The 22,429-nt window shown below is 44.1% G+C and overlaps 2 protein-coding genes and 2 long non-coding RNA genes across 4 annotated transcripts in view; 2 read left to right on the top strand and 2 right to left on the bottom strand.

Moving 5' to 3' along the window:
* The window catches only part of LOC121705436 (SH3 and cysteine-rich domain-containing protein 2-like), a 20,736-nt gene extending 20,135 nt beyond the window's left edge, over window positions 1–601 (bottom strand). Inside the window, 1 exon segment of the mRNA XM_042086424.1 lies at window positions 27–601. Coding sequence (XP_041942358.1) covers window positions 27–119 — 93 coding nt within the window. The 5' untranslated portion in view covers window positions 120–601.
* LOC121705466 overlaps window positions 1–7,910 on the top strand; it is an 11,214-nt gene extending 3,304 nt beyond the window's left edge. Inside the window, exon 2 of the long non-coding RNA XR_006030801.1 lies at window positions 7,828–7,910. This is a non-coding gene — a long non-coding RNA (uncharacterized LOC121705466). The remainder of the gene's footprint in view (window positions 1–7,827) is intronic.
* LOC121705468 lies at window positions 2,168–6,462 on the top strand. Its single transcript, XR_006030803.1, has 3 exons — window positions 2,168–2,226; window positions 2,380–2,407; window positions 6,341–6,462. It is a non-coding gene; the product is annotated as an uncharacterized LOC121705468 (long non-coding RNA).
* On the bottom strand, window positions 6,158–22,429 carry fbxl20 (F-box and leucine-rich repeat protein 20). Its single transcript, XM_042086423.1, has 15 exons — window positions 22,119–22,429; window positions 18,635–18,696; window positions 17,777–17,831; window positions 17,224–17,298; window positions 16,922–17,016; window positions 16,568–16,636; window positions 16,246–16,341; window positions 15,813–15,939; window positions 15,153–15,227; window positions 12,135–12,265; window positions 11,839–11,899; window positions 11,539–11,583; window positions 11,013–11,069; window positions 10,582–10,794; window positions 6,158–10,111 (listed from the first exon to the last, which is right to left on the bottom strand). Exons 1-15 carry the CDS (start codon window positions 22,158–22,160, stop codon window positions 10,004–10,006), a joined length of 1,311 nt encoding a protein of 436 aa, XP_041942357.1. The 5' UTR covers window positions 22,161–22,429; the 3' UTR covers window positions 6,158–10,003.

Genomic DNA, 22,429 nt, shown 5'->3' with positions numbered 1-22,429 from the left:
AGATAAGTTTGGCGTTTGGCGCTTACCTTAGTCACAGGCGTGATGGACATAGTGCTTGGTGACCGCTGAAGTGTACAGTGGGGTTGTGACTCGTTCTCCATCTCGTTGTTCTCCGTCATGTTGATTAAGTGTCCGTTCAAAAGTTTCAACTCTGGCTTTGCGCACAAGCGAGAGCCCCTCAAAGAAGTCCTTAATGCGTGTAGAAGTGAGTGTTGTCCTCAAAGAGCTTTCACGAGGGATCAGGAGGGAACAGCCTAAGAAATATTCGGCTCTGGACCGTACATCTGGTCTTTCTCTGTGAGGTATAGAAAAGGTATCCACGAGCAACGAGAAAGCTCCCCCTGTCTGAGTCGCTAAAGGACCGCGGTCAGCTTGCACGAACAATTGATAACTGTCGATGCGTGACACAGATTGATGCACGGTCACTTCAAATGGTACACACGCTTATCCAACAAAAAAAACTTGTAACTCACTGTGCGCCTGAACACAGACCACTAAGGATCCACAAACTGGATGTTTTTAAATAGCACTCTATTTAGATGGTGCATTTGGTTCCTCCTTAAGCTCAGACTGTCGTTTGCGCCAGTGTGTCTCAGTGCGGGGCCGCAGTAGTAAGCATTCAGGGAGGTAACCAGACCCAATTTAACGGCAGCTTAACCACACCTCTTTTATGGGGTTCACAGCGAGGATTGGTTCATGTTGCCACAGCTGGAGTCATCTTTATCATGCGTTAGATTTTCCATTTAAATTAATGGATCTATCTGACACTTTTATCCAAAACAACTTGGAGTAACCTGATGTGTTTTGCCAGGAATCGAACATTATGATAACTAGGCCTACCTAAGGTACATTTAAGCACCTAGTTGCACTCCTGCGTTTCCAGAATATACAGGTGATGATCAGGGACTTACATAGGCTAGACTTCAATGTGAGCATGTTATTAAAGTTATTAAATTCAGAGCCGGACAGTCTCTTTACTCCACTACAATTCTATCCATAGCCGTGAGTACCCGTTACTTCTTCTAAAAAAAAGGAAAAAAGAAAAATCTCGGAAACCCTCAATTTGTTGTTTCCCTCTCAAACGTGATTGGATTGTGCAGGCGCCACTGATTGGGACAGCCTATCAGCAATCACCTTCAGCTTTCCGCCAGTCAACTCCATGGTCAGATTTAGATAAGAGACGAAACCTTGGACGAAACAATGGATGAAGACGCAGCAGGTCCATCCCGGAATGTGCCAACCCGTGGCCACACCTCGCCAGACGATTTCAATTTTCTGAAATATTTTGTATTTGAAATATGTATTTTATATACATGTATTAGAAATACTACCCATCCCTGGCAACATGGTAAAAAGATGAAAATGACTTGACATGTAGGACGTTTCTGTACATACATTTAAGCACTGTGGCAGTAGTAATGCAATATTTATAAAATGTAGGCTACTCTTGTACTCTTGATACTTAAGTACTTTTAAAAACAAGTACTTCAGTACTTTTACTTAAGTAGACATCTGACTGTTGTACTTTTACTTGTACTTGAGTAAAATTTAGCAAAAAGGGTATCTACTTTTACTCAAGTAATGAAGCTGTGTACTCTGTCCGCCTTTGATTAAATTATCGTCTGTATCACCTACTGGTCCTTTGCTACCCAAAGCTACTGGGAAATTTAAAAAGGACATTACACTAAAGCGACAGCAATTAAGTAATCTGACGATGTACAACTTCAAATGTCGACTCCAAGTGGCTCTCTTGGTACAGTGTAAGACGGCTGGGAAATACCCTGGTCATAACCTGGCTGTAAAGCTGGTCAAAACAATCAAGACACGGTGCAATCCATTATCATACCTTGCCTACATTGCAGAATATGTCTTGATAATGTACATAGTGGGTTTCAAAAACATATCCTGTTTGTATATGGTCCATTTATCTGAAGCCCTACACTGAGGGACAGCTTGTAGAATATGTCGCTATGTGAATAACCGTTGTTGTCAGGGCAGCTGAACTCGTGTTTAATCAACTGGTCCCAGTCGGTCAACTTGCCCTCTAGAGCCAACTGAGCCAACAATTCTCCATATACCTCCGTGCGCTCCTCTCCGTCGGTCTTTGCGTCATAGAACGCAGACGCGGCCTCAAATGTTCCTCTGGGTCAGTGCGGACTAAAAGCGAGAGTGAATCCTCGAGAGGCAACGCTGCGCCTTCCGACTGAGTATGTCAGAGCGAACTGGGTAAGGACAGCTGAAATGGATATTCAGGCAAACTGCTCAACTCTTTGGATATAACTCTTACGATTCCTATTTGCACTTTTCCAAAATCACATTAGCCTACTTGCGTATTTTGCAAGATGACGTACAATATGTAACCTTGATCCTGTCTCACAGAAGGAGGATGATGCAGATTCACCTATAGGTAGGTGTGTGTGTGTGTGTAAACATATCCTACAGAGTGACAGGAAGGTAGCCTAGGTATAGGGATTGAGGTTGTGCAAAGTGGAACCTATGCTTTTTTATCAACACAGACAGCGAGCAAGATTCATACCAATAGTGAAACACAAAGCATAACAACCTATATTTCCTCTGTGTGAAGTCAGCATTGTGTTGATGAGAGAGGCGGAGGGGCACTTGCCACTTAAAAAATTATGCACAGCATCACATTTTGGTATTGCAAGAATGTAAAACATTTTCATAAACACTAACCAGTCGAAAATATCAGCAATTATGCTTCCTTATTCATTCCTTCATGAAAACAGAGGGTGGGGAGTAGACTGGCAGAGAGAGAGAGAATAATGATTAAAATTCTAAATTATTCTGATACAGAATACTAGGCCTACGTGTACTGATTCACACCACACGGTCCACCCCCATCCTACACACAACAATGACAAATAATAATGCTATTAAAAAAAAGTTAAACGTCAATGAGGAAGGAAACACAAAGTGCAAAGTGTGTCACAAAGCACTGGTAGCACATGGCAGCCAACTGAGACGCCACAGCCAGAAGGGTCACAGTGTACCACAGACCAGAGGGAATCACTAGTAAAAGTGTGTGTGTGTATTTTTAATCAGCTGATTGAATGAACTGCAAGAGTGTGTGTGTTCTGTGTGCATTAGATTATTACCAGGTCTGGAGCTGGGCAAAGCTGCAATCCTTCCAACAACAAAAATCATTCTTACTAATCCCTATAATCTAATGCGCTTATTAGCTGTCAGCGAAGAGATGGACATGACAAAGGGAGAGGCCAGAAAACTGCTCACTTAATTGCCCACACTTCATTTTGAATACACACATACATCATATGTGCCGTAGACACAGGAAAGGCCCACTACAATCCCATTATACGTTTGGGTGCCCAGAACAAGTTTCCTGCTGCAACAGATGGCTGGGAGGGAGGTGGCATTTGAGGGTTGATGTAGTTCCAACTTCCAACCTCCAGCCGTCATGCTTTCATTACAGTTTTTCTCAGTCGCTTTGGTGCTTTTCTCAGATCAGAATGAAAATTCTCATAACTATTAGTTCCTCCACAACATTTAGTCATTTGTGCCCATCATAGTAGCAATTTCTCCTTTCTCTGAACAAATTGCAAATGCTGTTGAACATGTATCAGTTGCTTTGTCATGTCAGTCAAAATGAACTATAGTTATGGATGCTGAATAGTCGTTCCCAATAAAACTAATAGTCTTCATTTCATTGCTTGAGTCATTACATATAAAATTGGTGAACTAGTTATCAAATTCTGTCACAATGCTGTAGAATTGCAAAGAGCACAGTAAAACTGTGAAACGTACATATTCAGTGTCTTGTACTCACTCTCCTAACTACAGCAATTTGTAACTTTACTGTAGTTTTCAAATGGCTGTACAAGTACTGTATAGTGCGGTCTTGAGCATGTTCAGGTAGTGTCACCGAGTTCTGGCCTTTTTTTGCATGGGAAAACACTGAGCATAAACTGTCGTAATGAAAACATGACAAAGCCATTTGACTATCTTGTTCATAAACGATGGTGTCAAGACTTCTCATTTTGATGACACTGGCAGTTTCCTTGACATAAATACTTGCTTTTGAGGAATGGACTATACATTTTGAGCAAGTGACATGCTTTTGCAGGTTATCCACTAGGTTTTGCAGTTTACACTAATTGTTTTGAGAAATGCACTAATTGCTGTGCAAATGTTAATAGTGATGTGAGAAAAGCACAAAAGCGACTGAGAAAAACTGTAACTACAGACACTCATTTCAAACAGCACAATGAACGAAACGGGTTATCCACGACAAGCAAAGACCAACAGGAAAAATACACCTGGGCAGTGAGTCCACATGACCCATCCATCCCTCTCAGACCAGTCCATCTCCCCCAGAGGACATTACCCACCCACCCACCCCCAACGAACACACATCCCATCTATCTACCGGTATCTATATTATGGGAAAAAGAACAAAGCATGTGAGAAAGAGAAACAGAGAGAGAAACAGAGGGAGAGAGGAAAGTTTCCAAATGCCTCTCTAGAGTCTTTACAAAGGATCTGTCAGCTTTTGATGACATCAAGGTGCCCTAGGAGCGGATATGGTGCTCTACAGGAGTGTGTCTGTGTGTGTGTGTGTGTGTGTACAACCAGTGAAGTCAGTTGAGGTCGGAGAAAACATTTTATAGTCCTCTGCTCTTGGCGGAGGATTGGCGGGAGACAGATGCTGGCCCATGTGCGTCTGTCTTTATGACGCTATCGCCATGGCGCACATTTGCTGGGTAGGGATCCGGAGCTGCTAATTTCGGAGAGTTGGAAAGATCCCTGCCCGGCTTTCATCAACGCGACCCAAATGCATAAATCTGTGGTGCACTGACACTGCGACACATACAAATCCTGATGTCAAAGCTGTCTGTGCTCACTCACCAAGCTGTTCCTATGGCAACCTTTACAACCTTATGCATCACTGCCATCTTGTGGAAGGCACGTGTACATGACATGCAATAACCAATGAAGGAGAAGTTCCCCTCACCTATGGTACAACCACTCTTACAAAAAATAACATTACTGTTAGAATTGCCATTTTCTGAGCATCAAAACTGCAGTTATGGAGAAATGATTTGCCATTCATATGCAAGAAATGTATTGCCCCGCACTTTACTGCAGTAATGCAATATTTTGGACATGGCAATGTAGTTTCCGCAGTATAACTGCAGTTTTTTGTCCCATAACTGCAGTTATTTTTTGTAAGGGCTATATAGCATACATAAAAAAAGCTTGGTATATGTCAGTAAACTACTCCGTAAATAACCTACTGAGGAAAGCCTGTAGATAGGACACACTGACAGGCTACTTGAGGACACGAGCATGAGGACCTCACTGTGAAAACGATAGCACCTGCCGACTGTTTGGGCTTGAACAGAGGCTCTTGCACTGTTAAATCAGAAAGAAAACGACAGGGGCACAAGTCATACGTATAATCAGATTGAAACAAAGCCTGTTTGAACAAGATGAGACGTTAAGGTTCATGACAATAGAGAGAGAGAGAGAGAGAGAGAGAGAAAGAGAAAGAGAGAGAGAGAGAGAGAGAGAGAGAGAGAGAGAGAGAAAGAGAGAGAGACAAAAGACAAAGTAAAGACAAGATCAATTGAACCTAAACATAAAACACTGGGGCATCTAGACATTTGAAATGAAGTGCTCAGTTTTACATTATGTTTACACCAGACACACACCCAACCCGCAGTTTAAGGTATTCCTAGAAAGAGTTATAGTCACATTTCCTTCACGGTTCTGTAACTTCAGCTGTAAAAAGTCATACTTACAAAAAGTAGCCTAGAAGCAATCACTCTTCTTAGAACTGGAATCATTAGTATTCAGCATGCAAATGACACATATTGGCTTGAAATGATTCACAGCCCGTAAGGTGACAGGAGGGGTTTGATGACTTTGATCCATTGGAGTTTCAATACTGAGTTTATAACTCACCCTTGGGTGTACTGAAACAGAGTTTGGAGAAGCATACAAAAAGACATCTCTTAAATGCCAGTGATCTGCTTTAGCTACACCAGACATTTTGCAAGAGTTCTACCAGACACAATAAGAGTTGTACACACTCTAGTCCTCTCTGTCTATTTAAGGTATCGTTCCACAAACAACTTTACAAGATCTTTTATTTGATCAGTGAAATAAAACACAGGTCTTAATAATATAGTTATATATTTATTCATACATACAGATTCATTTATATCCGTTAATTGTAAAAAAAGAAAAAGAAAAAAAGAAAAGAAAACCAAAAAAAAATGAAAAAGTAAAAGGAGAAGATTTACGGTAATTATAACAACTACAGTCATTGTCAAAATTGAATTTGCTTTTACCTCCGTAGGGTCGTGACTACTCAGGATACACTTCTTCGGGTCACCATAAATGTGACCACCCACCACCCTCCCTCAAGAACACACACACGCGCACGCACGCACGCGCCGTCACACGCACTGTCACACGCACCAAGTGTCCTTGGCCTGGGTCAGAACACTCAACGCCAGCAGACTTCTTCAGATGCATCCCATGCCCACCCGCCCCAACCCCCCACAACACAACTCCTCCATCCAAAATGGCCGCTTTTAACATTTACACAAAGAACCAAAAACACCAGGTTGCCAGGAGACAGATGGGTCGGAGGTCAGAATAAAAGCTGCTTGGACAAACACAAAATCAGACACCACACCATTTGCAAAAGAATATTAAAAACTTAAAAAACAAACGAGAGGGGCGCTGTATGTGTGCGTGTGTTCTCTCTCGGCTTGTGACAGTGTGTGTGTGCATTAGTTTGCTTCTATGCTCACATGTGCGTCTTTGCATCAGTATATGACAAGGCAAGCGTGAGAGCCAGCATGTAGTAGGAGCCTGAAAGAAACGAAAGCTTTAGTGTTTCTCTGTCTCTGTGTGTATGTGTGTGTGTGTGTCTGTCTGTTTGGGTGTCGACACAAGGGCATGGGGCTTTAAAAATGGTGTGTGAGTGAAGTTGTTTTTTTTTGAGAAAGTGCAATTGTCATGCATTATTTGACATAAAAATCCACACGAGTTTTTTTTAACTGTCCATCAGTTTCCAGAAAGTGTCAAGAGAATCATCTTGAATAAAGTTTTTTTTTTTGTACATTTCCACAAAACCCGCAAGAGTTCACATCCACCCGGATTCCAACTTGTGTTTTAGTTTTCAGTCCACTGATAAAATCCCACACGCAATCTCACACGGTTGTGAAGCACTAACAGAGAAAGGGGTGGCAAGCACTCCTCTCTGGGGACGACGGAGCTGTAAATGAACCATACAGGGTGTCAAGGTAGACTGAACAAAGACAAACAGGCCGACACACAGACACGGACACTTCAGTTAACCAACTGTAATCCACCAAGAGTGGGAACAACAGACACGACTGACGAAATGAACCCAAAAAAACAAACCAACCAATCAACTAAAGAACATTAGATCCATGGAAGAGAAGGTGGGGTGGGGTGTGGGAAAGACCAGGGAGGGAGAGTGGACTGCAGTCAAGGCAGCATATCCCAATCTCCCTCTAATGTTTGTGAGAGAGTGTGTGTGTGTATGTGTGATTGAGTGAGCGAGCGGGCTGTTGTGGGAGGGTACGTGTGGGTGCGTGAAAGTGACTGGGTTGAGTAGGTTTCACTTTCAGCGCAAGTTCCACCGTGCCACCCCTCCCTCTCCCCTTGTCCAATGATCTCAGCCAAAGTCCTTGCCACTGATTCCAGTTTGCTCCAGTTGGAGAGTCCAGCACTATACTGGGATTTCACAGCGTCCAAAGGGGCTTTGGGAAAAAAGAGGAAGGGACTACATGTCACCACATGCGCAGATAGACACACACACACACACACACACCCCTCTGTCAAATAGGTCCTCTCCTTATGCGGATCGTGGTTGCAAAGTTTCAACGTTCAGACAAAAAAAAAGAGAAAAAAAAAAAAGACGTAAAACCTTAATGGAGCAAAAAGAAAAAGAAACAAACGATTGTTTTTTTTCCCATGATCAGTTGTTTTTTTGCCCTCTTATGTTTGTATCCATGACAACCGTGATGGATGTCCGATTCTTGTTATAGTTACTCATTCATTATTTATGTATGTGTTTATTTATTTATTTGCTTTTTTCATAATTATTCTGTTGTAATCATCATCATCATCATCATCATGAGTCTTGTTGGTTCGGGTAAAGTCTCCAAAGATCCAAGTGTGAGGATGTGCGAGCTGTTTTTTTTTTTTTTTTTGCCAGACAAGATCCTCATCTGTGTAGACACACATAAACAAACACATTTCTCTACTCAGATCCAGTGTGTGCAAACGTGCTCCTGTGTGTGTGTGTGTGTGTGTGTGTGTGTGTGTGTGTGTGTGTGTCAGTGTATGTGTCGATTTGAATGTGTTTGTTTGTGTGTGCTGTCTTGAAGTTCAGTTCAGAGTTCATTTTTGTCCTCCTGCCATCTTGAAGTTCTTCTCTTTGCCGTCATCTGATTAGCTAGTCATGGGGTCTTAAGCCCCTCCCTCCCAGCGCCTCCGTATATAGGTGTAGATTTTAAAAAACTAAATCCGTAACATCATGCATCTTTTGGCATCTTTTTGCGAGGTCCCTCGTCCAAGTCACAACGCTTTAGAAAAATAGTCAACTTTCTTTCTTCAGAAGAACCACACAGCCTCTGAATTTGATGGAGACAGAGAGTGTGAGAGAGCGAGAGAGCCAGAGAAGGGCTGGGGGCATGGAGAGTGGTGCTATATGTGCAACTGCATGTCTTTTAAACTAGGAATACTATACAGCATGAGAAGGTGTTGAAGTGTTTGTGAGTGTGTGTGTTTGTGTGTGTGTGTGTGTAGGGATGTGTGCCAGTGTCCAGCGGACTGATGCGTGTCCATAATGGAGCTGGAAGGGCTTGAAGTAACATGTCGGTTTGAGGGCAGTGTCTTACAGTGACTAGACAAAACACATCCAGATAAGTATGTGGAGACTGTGTGTGCATCTGGGTGTATGCATGTGTATGTGTGTGTGTGTGTGTGCGTGTGTGTGTGTAGAATAACAAAGTTAGAAGGCAGTTTAGTCGCTGTAAACGACACCAGGGCTGCGTTCAGGAGGTGAAAACATGTCAACATGACCGCCCCCCCCCCCCCCCCCCCATCTTCTCTCCATGCATTGCTGTGCAGAGGTAGTGCTCAACTGATTCACAGATTCACACTGATGACACTTCGGGAATTCTGGGGTTGCCTAAAGCTGTGGTTCAGTGGTTTCTTCGGAGTAACATAAACCCATCAACGTCATTTAATTTGGGGGTTCCACTAGGAGCAGGAAGGCCCATAGTAACAGCTGACAGATCAGCATATACTACGTAGTGGGTAGATAGGTCAAGTTCCGTAATCACAAAATAATGTTGCCACTCAACACCAACCATTTTGTTTTTTTCTCTAGAAAGGCCCGATTAGGACTGCACTCATTTTAAAAGAAGCACGCTTCATACATGGTTGGATTGGGCTTACTCCATGTGAAAGTGGTTTGGGTGGTTGGGTCGGGTGGCCCGCGTGTCTGTGTGGCCACCCAGTGCAGTGGTTTATGGGTAATCTGATTAGGGTGGATCACGGCCGGTGTGTTTGAGGCTGGCCAAGCCTTCAGGACTCGCTGAGGAAGCCCTCAAGAAAGTAGCCACTGATCATGAACGCAGCCCTGGAAGAGCAGGAATGTAGTGGCGTTGCAGTTACTGTGTGTGTGTGCATGTGTGTGTGTGTGTGTGTGTGTGTGAGCGCAGATGTGTGCACAGAAGGTCTGCATTTACTGTGCAGGTCTGTACTGGTCTGGAGTGTGTTTGTGTGTGTGTGTTTGTGTGTGTACTGTATATATAAAAGTGGTACTCTCTCTTTCTTTCTCTCTCTCTCTCTCTCTCTCTCTCTCTCTCTCTGTAGCCATCCGTTTTGCTCACAGCAGCTTCTTCAGGGGCACGGCGCCACGTGCACCTGGGTTCAGGGGTCAGGTAATCCTGGTGCAGTGGTTGTCGTGGTAACATCATAGCAGGATGCAGCAGCGGCAAAATCTCTGGCGGCTGCCGCCGACTGATGGGGGTGGAGTCACAGGAGCGAAGTAGGCGTGCACTTTAATATTGGGCAGGTGAGTCTGCAAAGAGAAGGGGAGAGAGATTTACACTATGTGTGTGTGTGTGTGTGTGTGTGTGTGTGTGGACTTTGGCAAAGACATCTGGGGTAGGTGAGGATAATCTGTTGGCAGCTTGAGAGTGTGATGCATCAGTGTGAATCGAGTCTGTTTGAATACGTATGTCTGTGTGTGTGTGTGTGTGTGTGTGTGTGTGTGTGTGTGTGTGTGTGTGTGTGTGTGTGTGTGTGTGTTTGTGGTCTGTTTACATATCTGGCACTGGCATATGTTTGCATCATTTTCACACTCCATACTGCATGATCCGTTGGCAGCCTTTTGGCTCAGAAAGCTTCAGGTTGTATCGAGCAGGCCTGTGTATGCCATTTATTCACACATATGCATGTGTACAGTTAGATACGATATGTACGTGTGTGCACTGTGCAGGGGTGTGTGTGGGTGTGTGTGTGTGTGTGTGTGTGTGTGTGTGCACTCACTCTCAAGCGCTTGATGCCGGCGCGTGTGATCTGTTGGCAGTCGTACAGCTCGATGCGGTCCAGGCTATGGCAGGTCTTCAGGTGCTCCAGCGAGGCGTCTGTGATCAGAGGGCAGTTGTCCAGCTCGATCACCTCCAGTCGGTCGTGGGCGCACGGCCCGCTGCCCAGGTGCCTTATGCCGTCGTCTGTGATCAGCTCACAGTGGGAGAGACTCTGAGGGGCGTCACATAGGCACACACGGGGCCGGACACACACACCGAGCCGGACACATAGAGCACAGCCATTAGTGTGGTGGTGGGCACAAGATCAATACACTAGTCAAACTAGTACATGTTACTCATATCTCCTGAACTCAGATCAACAACATCCCAAAGATGAAATGCAACCAAGTAGGCTATAATAAAACAGTTAAAAGAGCTTTCCATACTCACCAAAACCTGAAGACGAGGGCAGTGGATTGACAGCTGTATGAGTGTCCCATCTGTGATCTACGGGAGCGAGAGGGAGGATGAGCTTCCACACCTATTTCACCTGCTTAGATTGGCACCTGCTACTTCCTAGCACCTCTATGATTTTCACTGAGAGGGCTTTCAGCATATTGAACAAGACTTTAATCATTGTGACTTCTCATATACTCAAATCATCCATCATTATTGTGACTTCTCCTATACTCAAATCATCCATCATTACTGTTTAAGGTGCAATGTTTCCCATACATTGCTTATTTGTGGCGGCCCACCACAATATCAACATTGACCACCGCACAATGATTTTCCAGGTTGAATTCTCTGGGAAACACTGAGGTGTTTAGTTTTTTAGGAATCACCGGAGCAGATAAGAATGTGAAACAGGCTTGGCTTTGTCAAGAAAACTTCTTTGCTCATTTGTATAACTATAGTATGTGTACAAGTTGGGCTATGGGTTGGTTTCTCAGTAGTCCCTTTTTGGTCTGCTTACCTGCACACATTCCTCCAAGTCCATCTTCTCCAGCTCATGACAGTTCTGCAGGGGACGGGAGAATCATTCACGTTTGACAACATCATTAATCAGCTCATATTCTCATATCAGCTCATTTTCTTGAATTTCCCCTGGGGATCAATAAAGTATCTATCTATCTATCTATCTATCTATATCACCTGTCTGAGCCTCCATACACCGTAGGCCTTGATTCTGCACATGGTAGGAGGCTACATTAGGTGGTATGTGTGAGAGAGTGAGGGTGAGAGTGAGAGTGTGAGAGACTGTGTGTAAACTCACCCGTGCTAGTGTGGTGAAGCCCACATCTGTGAGCTGGGAGCAGCGAGCCACTTCTAGTATTCTGAAGAGGAGAAAGAAAGAAGAAAAGAAAGAGAGAACAAACAAGAAAGGCAAAAAAGGGCATGAGAATAGAAGACCAGAAGGTATTCGAGGTTAACAGGTGGAATGAGCTGTGATTAGTGCCGGCTGGGCTGTGCTGGGCTGTGGTGCAGTGTAGTGGCCCTGTGTGTGTGTGTGTGTGTGTGTGGGGGGGGGGGGGGTCAGTCTGTCTGTGTGTGTCTGGGATACTGGTGTACCTGAGGCGCGGGCAGTTCTGTCCCAGCGCGTTGAGGATGGCGTCTGTGATGTTTGCACAGCCAGACACACAAAGGGACTGCAAGCGATGACACCCTCGACAAATTGTGATCAGGCCTTCGTCTGTGATCTGCTACTCACACGCACACAACACAATGGAGAAAGAGTGTGAGAGAGACACAGAGTGAGAGAGAGAGAGAGAGAGAGAGAGAGAGAGAGAGAGAGAGAGAGAGAGAGAGAGAGAGAGAGAGAGAGAATACAAATGAGAAGAGGTAGGGAGGGAAAAAGAAGGGGATTGGGAGGTGTCAGGGAAAAAGCAAAAAGATTCATGTGTAGCCCAGCTTGACTTCACACAACATTAACTATGTAGGTTACACAGGGAAGGGGAAAAAACAGCTTTCCCTCAAATGTTCCTGCCTTGCCTTTTCTCCTAGTCTGCCCCCTCTTCAAACCTTTCCTTTTAGCACACCCCACCATCATCCCAGCATCCTCATTGAATAATTATGTGGAGAGTAGGTGTGTGGGGAATGTTTATACATTTTGTCTGTAATTACATTTGAATATTTAAACATCATTAAAGATTTAAATGCAGGTCTTCAAGCTGAGTTTGTGTCAGGTCTGCAGTACACATGTCAGCCTGAAAGTGTCAAAAATAGCTAGACTGGCGATAGAAGCCCTGTGTAATTTGATTAAGCCCTGTGTAATTTGATTAAGACTGCAGTTTGGTGTTTGGGTGCATCTCACTCTAACAAATGGTTGTGGCTGCGGTTTATGAGATCACATCTGCACACTTAACAAAATGCATATTTCAACCTAGTTTTGATGTCTCTATACAGCCAAACTGCAGGCTTGATGCAGGGAAGAGAAATGGCAAATCCATAGGTGTACCCCTGCATCTAACCTGCCATGGATAGCAGATTATGAGACTGAAATTGATGTGACGTTTAAAAAAAAAAAAAAATGATTGTTTCAAAATCACTACACAACTACTATGGTCTGTAACCTTTTGCAAAGGTAAAACAAAAGAAACAAATATCATTATGTGCATCATATCATTTCCATAAAAGCAGCGTCACCACTGCAACTCCAACGGCTGTATCTTACTCCATACTCCACATACAAATCAGAAGACCAGGGCTCGAATTATCTTTTGTCTTTGATGGGGTCTCTCTATTTCATAAAAAAGTTGGCACATCCGGTGCATAGCCTATAGGCGGTACAAATAGCCTAGGCGCGAGTGGCGCTTTTGCGTAGTATGTGCATGGTAGGCCCTAGGCTATAACTTGACACACACACACACACCAGACAGATATTTTTCATCGATTCCTTTTAATTAATTTCAACATATGATTGATTGCAATAGTCCATATTTCATTTCAATTTCACAATACAAAGAAATAGACTAAACGATTTAGTCGGAGTGCCATTCTCAATTTCACAACGTAACTCATTTGAACCAGACCACCGTCTCAGATAGGCTATCCTCAGTGTCAAACATAATAATGCATGTAGTCTTTAACTTATACACAGGGAAAATGCACTAACTGGCAGAAATTAATAAAGCCATTGCAGCCAAACTATGTTCTAGTATTATAGGCTAATGTACACATTACTGTACACACCTGGGTGTTCAGTCGTCTCGTGTGTGGAAATAAATAAACAAACAATTTTGGAATTTGCACTGAGATGTTGTCGGGTAGCCATTAAATATTCTGGCATCAGAGATTGCTAACAGATGTTTCAAAATATCTGGGAACTTTCCGGAGCTCTAAATGGCAGAGGATAGCTACAGATCAATTCACACAATCATTGAAGTAGGCTGTATTATGGGCCATAATGTATGACTTTGTCAATAAACATAGAAGAGGTGAAGCGCAAGTTCAATAGCAAACAGGACTTTTTCAGCACATATCAAACCATGTAGGCTAGCCCAATGAACGCCTGTGTAAATACACAAAACACTCGCATCAAAGCAGGGTGAGTTCTTCGGACTTGCGAGTGCTGTCAAAATCGATCGTATGCGGTTTGCACATAGTCTAGTGATGTGGTAGTAAAGTGCAGTCATACTGCGTTCAAGAGCGTAGGGTAGGTCTACGTCCAGTAGTAGCCTATATTTTAATTTAACATCTTTAATGGTAAGAGATCGCGCAGGGATGGATAATGAGCGTTGTTTAAGATTAAATTACAATGCCAGACACCTTCAGATATGAGAGACCCCCTCAGATTTTTGACTTTGTTGTTTTCATGGGAGCCAGTCCTCATTCTAAGGGAGCTCGGCTCCCTCTGGCTCCCACGTAATTCGAGCACTGCAGAAGACGCCAATCCTGTATCTGTCCCTTGATTTCCATTGGTTGATATACAGCAAATCTTAATGGCTGCACTACCATACATGTCCTGCCCCTGCACCATATCCTCCTCCTCTTATCACTTAGTAAGGTTCCACTGTTTACTGATGGGAGCTATTCATTGGTGGGTCTGCCATACTGCACATACAGTTGTGTAAGCTTTTATAATTCAACCCAGTGTGACCCAACCTAACCTTGACCTTTTATGTTTCCCCCTTTTATTGTGCCCTCACATGTTGTAACAACATTGCCGTAAATCAGGTCTAGAACAGCAGGTCATAGGACATACCGGTGTGTTTGGAATCGTCTGCATTTCATCCCTTCAGACTAGACCGAGATGTGAAGACACTTGTTTTCACATCTGTTTTCCTTTCAGATTTTTTTTACACCGAGTCGTGTTCATTGTTATTAACACTATTAACACATCATTCAAGGGCAATTTGCAAGTCCAAGTCTGAAGTCTATTTGTATGTGATTCAAGTCCAATATTTCTGCCTGTTTCTTTATGCATCTCCCTGTATAGGGCCAGTTTCCAATACATGGATTGAACATAGTCCTAGGCTAAAGCCTTTTTTTAAAGGAAATTCCCAACTGAAGTTCTCTTCAAGTCTAGGACAATGCTTACTCCATATACAGGAAACCAGCCCATAGTGTTTGTGTGGTGGCAGGTCTTACCGAACATGTTTGCAGGTTGAGTGTGACCAGTTCTGGACAGTGAGCTCCGATGTGCTTCAGAGCCTCGTCTTCCAGCTGTACACAGGAACAGGAAGGACAGAGAGAAATAATATGAACACGGAGGGACAAAAAGCACAGACAACAAAGAGAGAGAGAGAGAGAGAGAGAGAGAGAGAGAGAGAGAGAGAGAGAGAGAGAGAGAGAGAGAGAGAGAGGGGAGTTTTCAGAATTGCAATTAGATACAAATCTCCTCAGAGCCAAATTGCCATTCATATTGCCCCACCCACATGAAGTCAATGTATAACACAATCATGACAGCTCGTGGGCCCTAATTTCAAGACAGTGACGATGAGCTAATTCAATCCACCATGTATCAGATCATTCCCAGAGTAAAACTGGAAAGCCAGCTCACACATTCACACACACATGCATTCATTAACAGGAGACTAGGCTTGAATTTCAGTCAAAAGCATGAAGATAATAACGAGTAATTAATCAGAACTCATTTTGGGAAAGACATTATAATGTTGGCCATTTTAGTACCCTGACATAACAGGCTTGGATTTAGGGCTATAATACTAAAATGCCAACTGAAAGCAACTATGTTTCTCTGCTGCTACTGAGATGGTTCCTCAAAGCTGTGCTGTGCTGTAGAGGTACCTGAGTGCAGCCTTTGAGGAAGAGGCCTTTGAGTCCAGGGCAGCATCGCACCAGGGCCTGTATCCCGTCCTTAGTGACCTGGTCACACCAGGAAATGTTCAACTGCTCCAACTGAGGACATCCCTCACTGTAGTCAGACACAGACATTGATCACTCCATCTCAGAGAGATATATTTGGACAGTTTGTGTGTTTGTATATTTGTGTGTGTGTGTGTGTGTGTGTGTGTGTGTGTATGTGTGTGTGTGTGTGTGTGTGTAACAGCAGGCAGCAGACTGGAATATGCACAGTGCTAATGGCACTGTACTTCATGTGGTCAATATGCTGTTTTTTGGTAGTGGAACAGAAATAACTACGAGACAATGGCCACTGAAGATCTGATGTACAGAGGGGGGTGTTAATAGACATGTGTGTCCAGTGCACGGAGAATCTCACCTAAGTGCTTTCAGTGACAAGTTGGTGATTGAGGTACAGGAGGCAAGATCCAGGTGCTTCAGTTTGGGACAGAACTTACTCAGACTATTACATGTACTGTACAGAGAGAAAAAGAGAGAGCGCGAGAGAGAGAGAGAGAGAGAGAGAGAGAGAGAGAAAGAAAAAAGAAAGAAAGAAAGAAAGAAAGAAAGAAAGGAGAGAGAGAGAGGGCAAGAAGTACAGAAGAGATTGAGAGAAACAAACAGAGAACCACAGTGGTTAAGACAAATGCCATCCCACCAATCCATTTCCAGGTAGAGCGAATAAAACACACATCACACACCTGTCAGTGATCTTGGTGCAGCCATTGAGACTGAGCAGCTCGATGTTTCTGCAATTCTGTGCAAAAGTTCTACAAGTAAAAAGCACACAAGTACTTTAGGTTATGAGAGTAGATCACAATTTTGGCTACACTTCTATTGCTCAAAGCAACGTTTTCATTCCGTTCTCTGCTTCATGAGTAATTTACCCAGTGGGGACTAAGAAAGACCTGAGGAGAGCTGAGGAACTTCAATAACAATGACTAAGGGTTTCCTTTTGAGCTCTGTGCCTTCGGCTTGTCTTCTTTTCTGCTGGTTTCTGCCTGCCTCTCGCTCCCCCAGTCGGTCTCCCATTCTACCTGTCTCTACAGTCTCACCTGAGTGCACTGTCTCCGACGCCCAGACACCCTCGGAGACTCAGCTTTCGCAGAAACCCCCCACACCGCTTCGAGATATTCTCCACTACACGGCCCTGCAACAAATCCACAAACAAAGCAGTCAAGAACAATAAATAATTAATACGAATTATAAGAAAATATTCTGGACACAGGAAGCAGCACAACCAGGAAACACTGACAGAAATAATGATGGATAAGAAAAACGGTGTAATTGAGTTCTGTGTGTTTGGAGGTGTGTGTGTGTGTGTGGGGGTGTGGTGGTGGTGGTGGGGTTCTCTGACCTCAATGTCCCTCTGGAAGTCAAAGAGGTCAATGCGCTGCCAGTTACTGCCATCCAGAGCCAACACGTTCCACGACTAACAGAGAGAGAGAGGGAGAGTGTGTACGAGTTCATCATAGGACACACACAGTATGACACTCACCACGAGACTGACAAAGATCAACAACACCCTCTCACAGACTCACTCACACCACCACGCACACACACACTCACTTCAAACATTATACACACAAGGTGTGTTCTTACAACCATGACAATATCCCCAATACAAACACAATAAATATATTACGGTCCTAAAGTATCTCCTTCTGACAAACCACACTGTGTTGAATTGACGTAACCCCAAATAGCTGACATTTATTGCACCCCAGAAGATATTGTTATTGTTGGATAGATACTAAAGACCAGCTGAAGATAATTGGACCACTACTAAAAATGACACAATATGCTCTATGTCAAGATATGTACCCAGAGGAAAACTACTGAGCTGAACCTCATCATCCATCGTGTTATTGGTTTAACACTAGCTGTGGGCTTCCATGCTTTTGACTTACCCGGGAAACTTGTGCACACCGACACAGCGTCACCACATCCAGGAAAGAGAAAATTCTGGAAAACGGACCATAATAGATCAGCATCGCTGGTTTCCATAGACATCCAGTATGGATAGTCAAGGATTCTGAATAAGTAATTGAGCAGGGGGGACAGAGAAAAAGATGGCATGTGCTAGTGTGTGTCTGTGTTTGTTTCTTATGTTTGAGCATCTGTGCCTACCAGTGACTGAGTGCTGGTGTAGGTCAAACATGGCTGCCATTGGGGGCCTTTTTGGTCAAGTGTAAATCAGGCCCATGTGCCACAGCTAAGGTCCCCACAGCGTCAGCACCCAGTGTCCCACTATCTCCATAGTCGAGGCCCAGGCTTGAGTTACGGCCTTCGTTTTTTTGTTTGCTCAGGGCCTCCAGGCCGCTCTCCTCACAGTCAATTTCAGTGTTTTATATGCCATGGCAGCTACCATCCGGACTACATAATAAACTCCCAAAGAGGTGTGTGTGTGTGTGTGTGTTTGTGTGTGTGTGAGTGAGCATGTGTCTAGAGGTGGGAAAGGATTAAGAGACAGAGAGATGCATGGTGAGTAGTCAGAAAAGGAGACATTGCCCCTGGCATGTTCCATTGATCCGGTCCCTGTGTCAACTAAATTTGAATCCTTTTCGGACAAAGACAGATAATGTAACAGGTGTGTGTGTGTGTGTGACAGATAATTTAACAAAAACTGCTCTACCACAAGAACACCACTGTGTGTGTATGTGCGTCTTCTACATATACAAAAGCAGCGGAGTGTGTGAGAAAGTCATGGTGACCTAGGCAAGTGGGCAACCTAAGAAGCCCTCAGTAGTGCACAGGGAGCCACTCACCTAAGCAACAGCTCCTTGGGCAGCTTCTTATTGATCACAGCCTCATCGCTGTTTGAGAACATCTGAGGGGAGATGGAAAACATTGACTCAATCAACACAGTTCAGGCACTGTACAAACCTCAGGCTCACACTGAGGAGTCTGTTGTTCATAGCCAACCGTCAAAATGTGTGTGTGTGTGTGTGTGTGTGTGTGTGTTTGTGTTTGTGATTGTGTGTGTAATATAAATGGTATTGTTTTCGTAAACAGTGATTGATAGCAACAATGTGTCATAGGGTTCACACAGGGTCAGCGTTAGACCACAATCACAGAGCAGCTGGAGGAGGAAGGAGGGGGTGGAGGGAAGAGAGAGGGGAAGAGAAAATGAGAGAGAAAGAATGGAGAGACCTGACATGAGCAGAGTGAGGCTGATAAAGAGGATGGCATTACAGAAAGGCAGGCAGGGCACTGTGAGGACATGGCTGAACCAGAGGTGTGTGTGTGTGTGTGTGTGTGTGTGTGTGTGTGTGTGTGGTTGGGGGGAGGGTGAAGAGACAGTGACAAACCATCACTCATTAAAGTCATGGAGAGGTCATTTTTATGAGGTCCTTTTTTGTAGTGTTAGAGCTCATGTATGAGGACAGAAAATGTTATATGTGTTGTCCATGGAGAAAGACAAGGGGAATCAGAAAGACCGACAGACATATGGAAACTGTATCATATAATAATCTATCTTTGAGATGATTTACTGCTGTACCCTTTACTATGTGACAGGTCTGTCAAGTATGCAGTTGAAATGTTTAATGTAGACATACTGAGCTGTGCAATAAGGCAGAGGAGCCTCAGATGGAAAAACATATCCTTGTCCTTAACATTTTAATAAGCCCAAAATCCATAGAGGGTGTACCGTGATCTAGGTGTAACATGGGCATAGTATTATATCCAAACCAATCTACAACTTTGGGGAAACCTTAATCATGCTACAGGTTCAGGCAGTCCTGACAGACTCTTACACCTCTGACCCCCAGACAACTGACATATCTATCTACACAGGTGATGGGTGGAAGGGGGAAGGGGCAAAGATTCGACAACAAACCGGACATTTCCTCAACTGTTATATTTACATTCAGTTGTGTAGCCCAGTCACCACCCTTAGCTGAATACAGTGGGGCAATACACTTATTCAGCGTCTGGGATCGCTGAGACATGAATCCACCACCACTGCAACCAGCATGTGCTACCCATTAGAGGGGAAAGGTCATTGCTAAAAGCAGCATCATAGCAAAGTATGACTTTTTCTATAAAGCAGTTAAAGTGTTTAATGCAGAGAGGGGGGCTTTTCTGTGTGTGATGTGTGCAAACATGACTAAATTATTGTAACACGTCAGATGATGTCAACTGACTCATTAAACATAATATCTCCAGAGAAACACCTAGAACCACACAGATACCCTTAAGTAGGTAATAATGTCATTCAACACTTTGCAGAATGCAGACATAATATTGGTAGCCATAATAAAGGTAGGCTACCACCACAGGCACTTGTGCTGGCTAAGTCCTCAGAGGTAGGCTACCATCCTTGTTTTGTCTACCACATGATCACATGCCTGTCATCCGTCAGATGATTACACAATCCACTGGACATCGGGTCAATAGTACATTAGTCCTCTACAGTGCACCATAGTGGGGCGACAGCGAGGCGCGCGCACGCACACACGCTCACTCCTTCACATAAACATAGACCATGCCATCACAGCAACCGTGTGTAAATCATGAGCCGATACTGGAACTGGATGGTCACTAGCTTTCTAATTTCGGGCATTTTTAATGTGCCAATTAACATGCACGGGTCGATGCTACTCATCCCACTCAAAATGTGGGACCTTCGCCAAAGCCAATCAGCATTGGTCATGCTCTGTATATTTGCTGTAGGCTACTGATATATAAGAGGTAGTCACATCTAAAGGCTTGTGACAAAACCATGCGTTCATGGCAACAGTTAGGCTACTTAGGTGTGGATCGCACTGTCAATGCTACTGGTTATTCGCATTTGGTATGTTGCTTCGCTACGTGCCGGCCGTCCAGACAACCACTGCGTCGGCTTGTCGCGAAGGCATACCATAACAACTCTCTCAGCCTAGTCCAAATGTTGTAAGCCTAAAGCCCACATTTCGTCAATACCATCATTGTTGTCATACGAGTTTTGATGATGCCAAATCGATGCAGTAGGCTAAACAAGCGTTTGTTGTTGATTCGACATTTTCGTCGACCTCCGTGGAGAATAACATTGCATAGCTAAACCAATGCAATAAATGACTGGCATGCAAATGAACGATTTCCCCCAGACGAAATTCTATTAACGCCCATTGTTATTGGCTAATAAGGCACTGATCACGTATCAGGCGCAGCTGTCGGGTTCCAGGCCAGAAGGTAGGCTAAGGCCTGGATCTGCGATGCCGTCAGCTGTTGCACCGTTAAAAATAAATAAAACCACGCAAATCCCACGCCGCCTAGCTAGGGATTAAACAACAACCCAGCTCTCTGTGAAGGGTACACATAGCATAGCAATGCCACGGTCACAACACACAGCTCCCCCCCCCCCCATCAAAACAGTAAGGGAGAGACATTCATATGCTTAAACGCAATATCGTCCGAATGGTGCCATTCTTCACAAGAGGATAGCCTAGGCTACAGCGACGCAAAGTTTTGCCGTGTTCAATGCAAATCAACCGTCTTCGAAAACACACCCAGAATGTCAACATTGTCTTTAACCACTTTCATGTTACTTTCCTCGTAAATTAACAAATAACCGAAGAAATCACTCGATTCTCTCGTTGAAAAATAAAACAATTGGTAGTTAAAACTGGGGCCGTGTCGTGGGCTACTGGCCGAGTTTGTTGCAGTGGCAGCCGCAGGGCCCTGCAGACGCAGCGGCCATAAGCGCCCACACCAGTCCCATGATTAGACACAACCGCCCCTGTCCCCAAATCCGCCAGATTAGCCTATTCAGCGAGAGAAAGAAAGATGCAGCAGGCCCGAATGTTGCAGTCTGGCTATACTAGACAGTGTCAAGGAAGACATTTCGTTTCAGATTTATCTGTACGCTATTGTCTTTGTTTTGATGGCACAAAGAGGACGAAACATTGCCTTTGAACATTTCCTATCCAAAGCTCAATGATTAAAGATGTCGAATAGCCCTCTATCACAGTCTATTCGACATCACTATACTAACTCGTATGTGTAGGCTACAAAAGCGTTTCTCGCATTTCATGATACGAAAACAACAGAATAGCCTATTTGACCTAATCCTTAACGCTGACTGCGGAAGCTGACAAACTCAGTAGCCTAACCCAGTAGCCGTCTATAGCTTACGTAGCTAGGATAATAACAATGCGAGATCATCAAGAAACCCACATAGAAACTCGCCAAACGTTCCATACATTTCAATGTTGACGTTTAAATGAACTGTCAATCATTTTCAATTAGCCTAATGATAAAAATACTCACCTCAAACCGACTCCGCGAGACCCCGTTCACCTCCTTACCCATCGCGAACGGTGGTTTTGCCCGACTCGAGCGGGGAGGATAACGAATCCGTTGTTAAAAGAACAGAAATATGTCGGTGTCCGTGCTTTCCTTGTCAACCCTATCCAAACCAATCATACTACTGTTGTGTAGGTAGCCGTGGATGTGTGATTCATTGTTTTCAGGGTGAAGCTAACGCGCTAGCTTTCTGTAGGCTAGAAGCCGATGCAGCCCGAACCATAGACAAGTCTGGTTCTTATCTCTCTTCTAGCTGTGTCTCCCCCCTCCTCCGT

Source organism: Alosa sapidissima, chromosome 3 (genome assembly GCF_018492685.1).
Source record: "Alosa sapidissima isolate fAloSap1 chromosome 3, fAloSap1.pri, whole genome shotgun sequence".
Classification (NCBI taxonomy): Eukaryota; Metazoa; Chordata; class Actinopteri; order Clupeiformes; family Clupeidae; genus Alosa; species Alosa sapidissima.
This window is presented reverse-complemented; position numbering and strand designations above follow the sequence as displayed.

Excerpts from the sequence above, each read along its gene's own strand:
- fbxl20 (XM_042086423.1), bottom strand. The coding sequence starts at position 22,160 with ATGGGTAAGGAGGTGAACGGGGTCTCGCGGAGTCGGTTTGAG. Across the intron at positions 15,228-15,812 it reads TCCTCAAAGGCTGCACTCAG|CTGGAAGACGAGGCTCTGAA; the intron begins GTACCTCTACAG and ends TCCTGTGTACAG. Across the intron at positions 10,795-11,012 it reads GCCCTCGTCTTCAGGTTTTG|AGTCTCTCCCACTGTGAGCT; the intron begins GTGAGTATGGAA and ends GACGCCCCTCAG.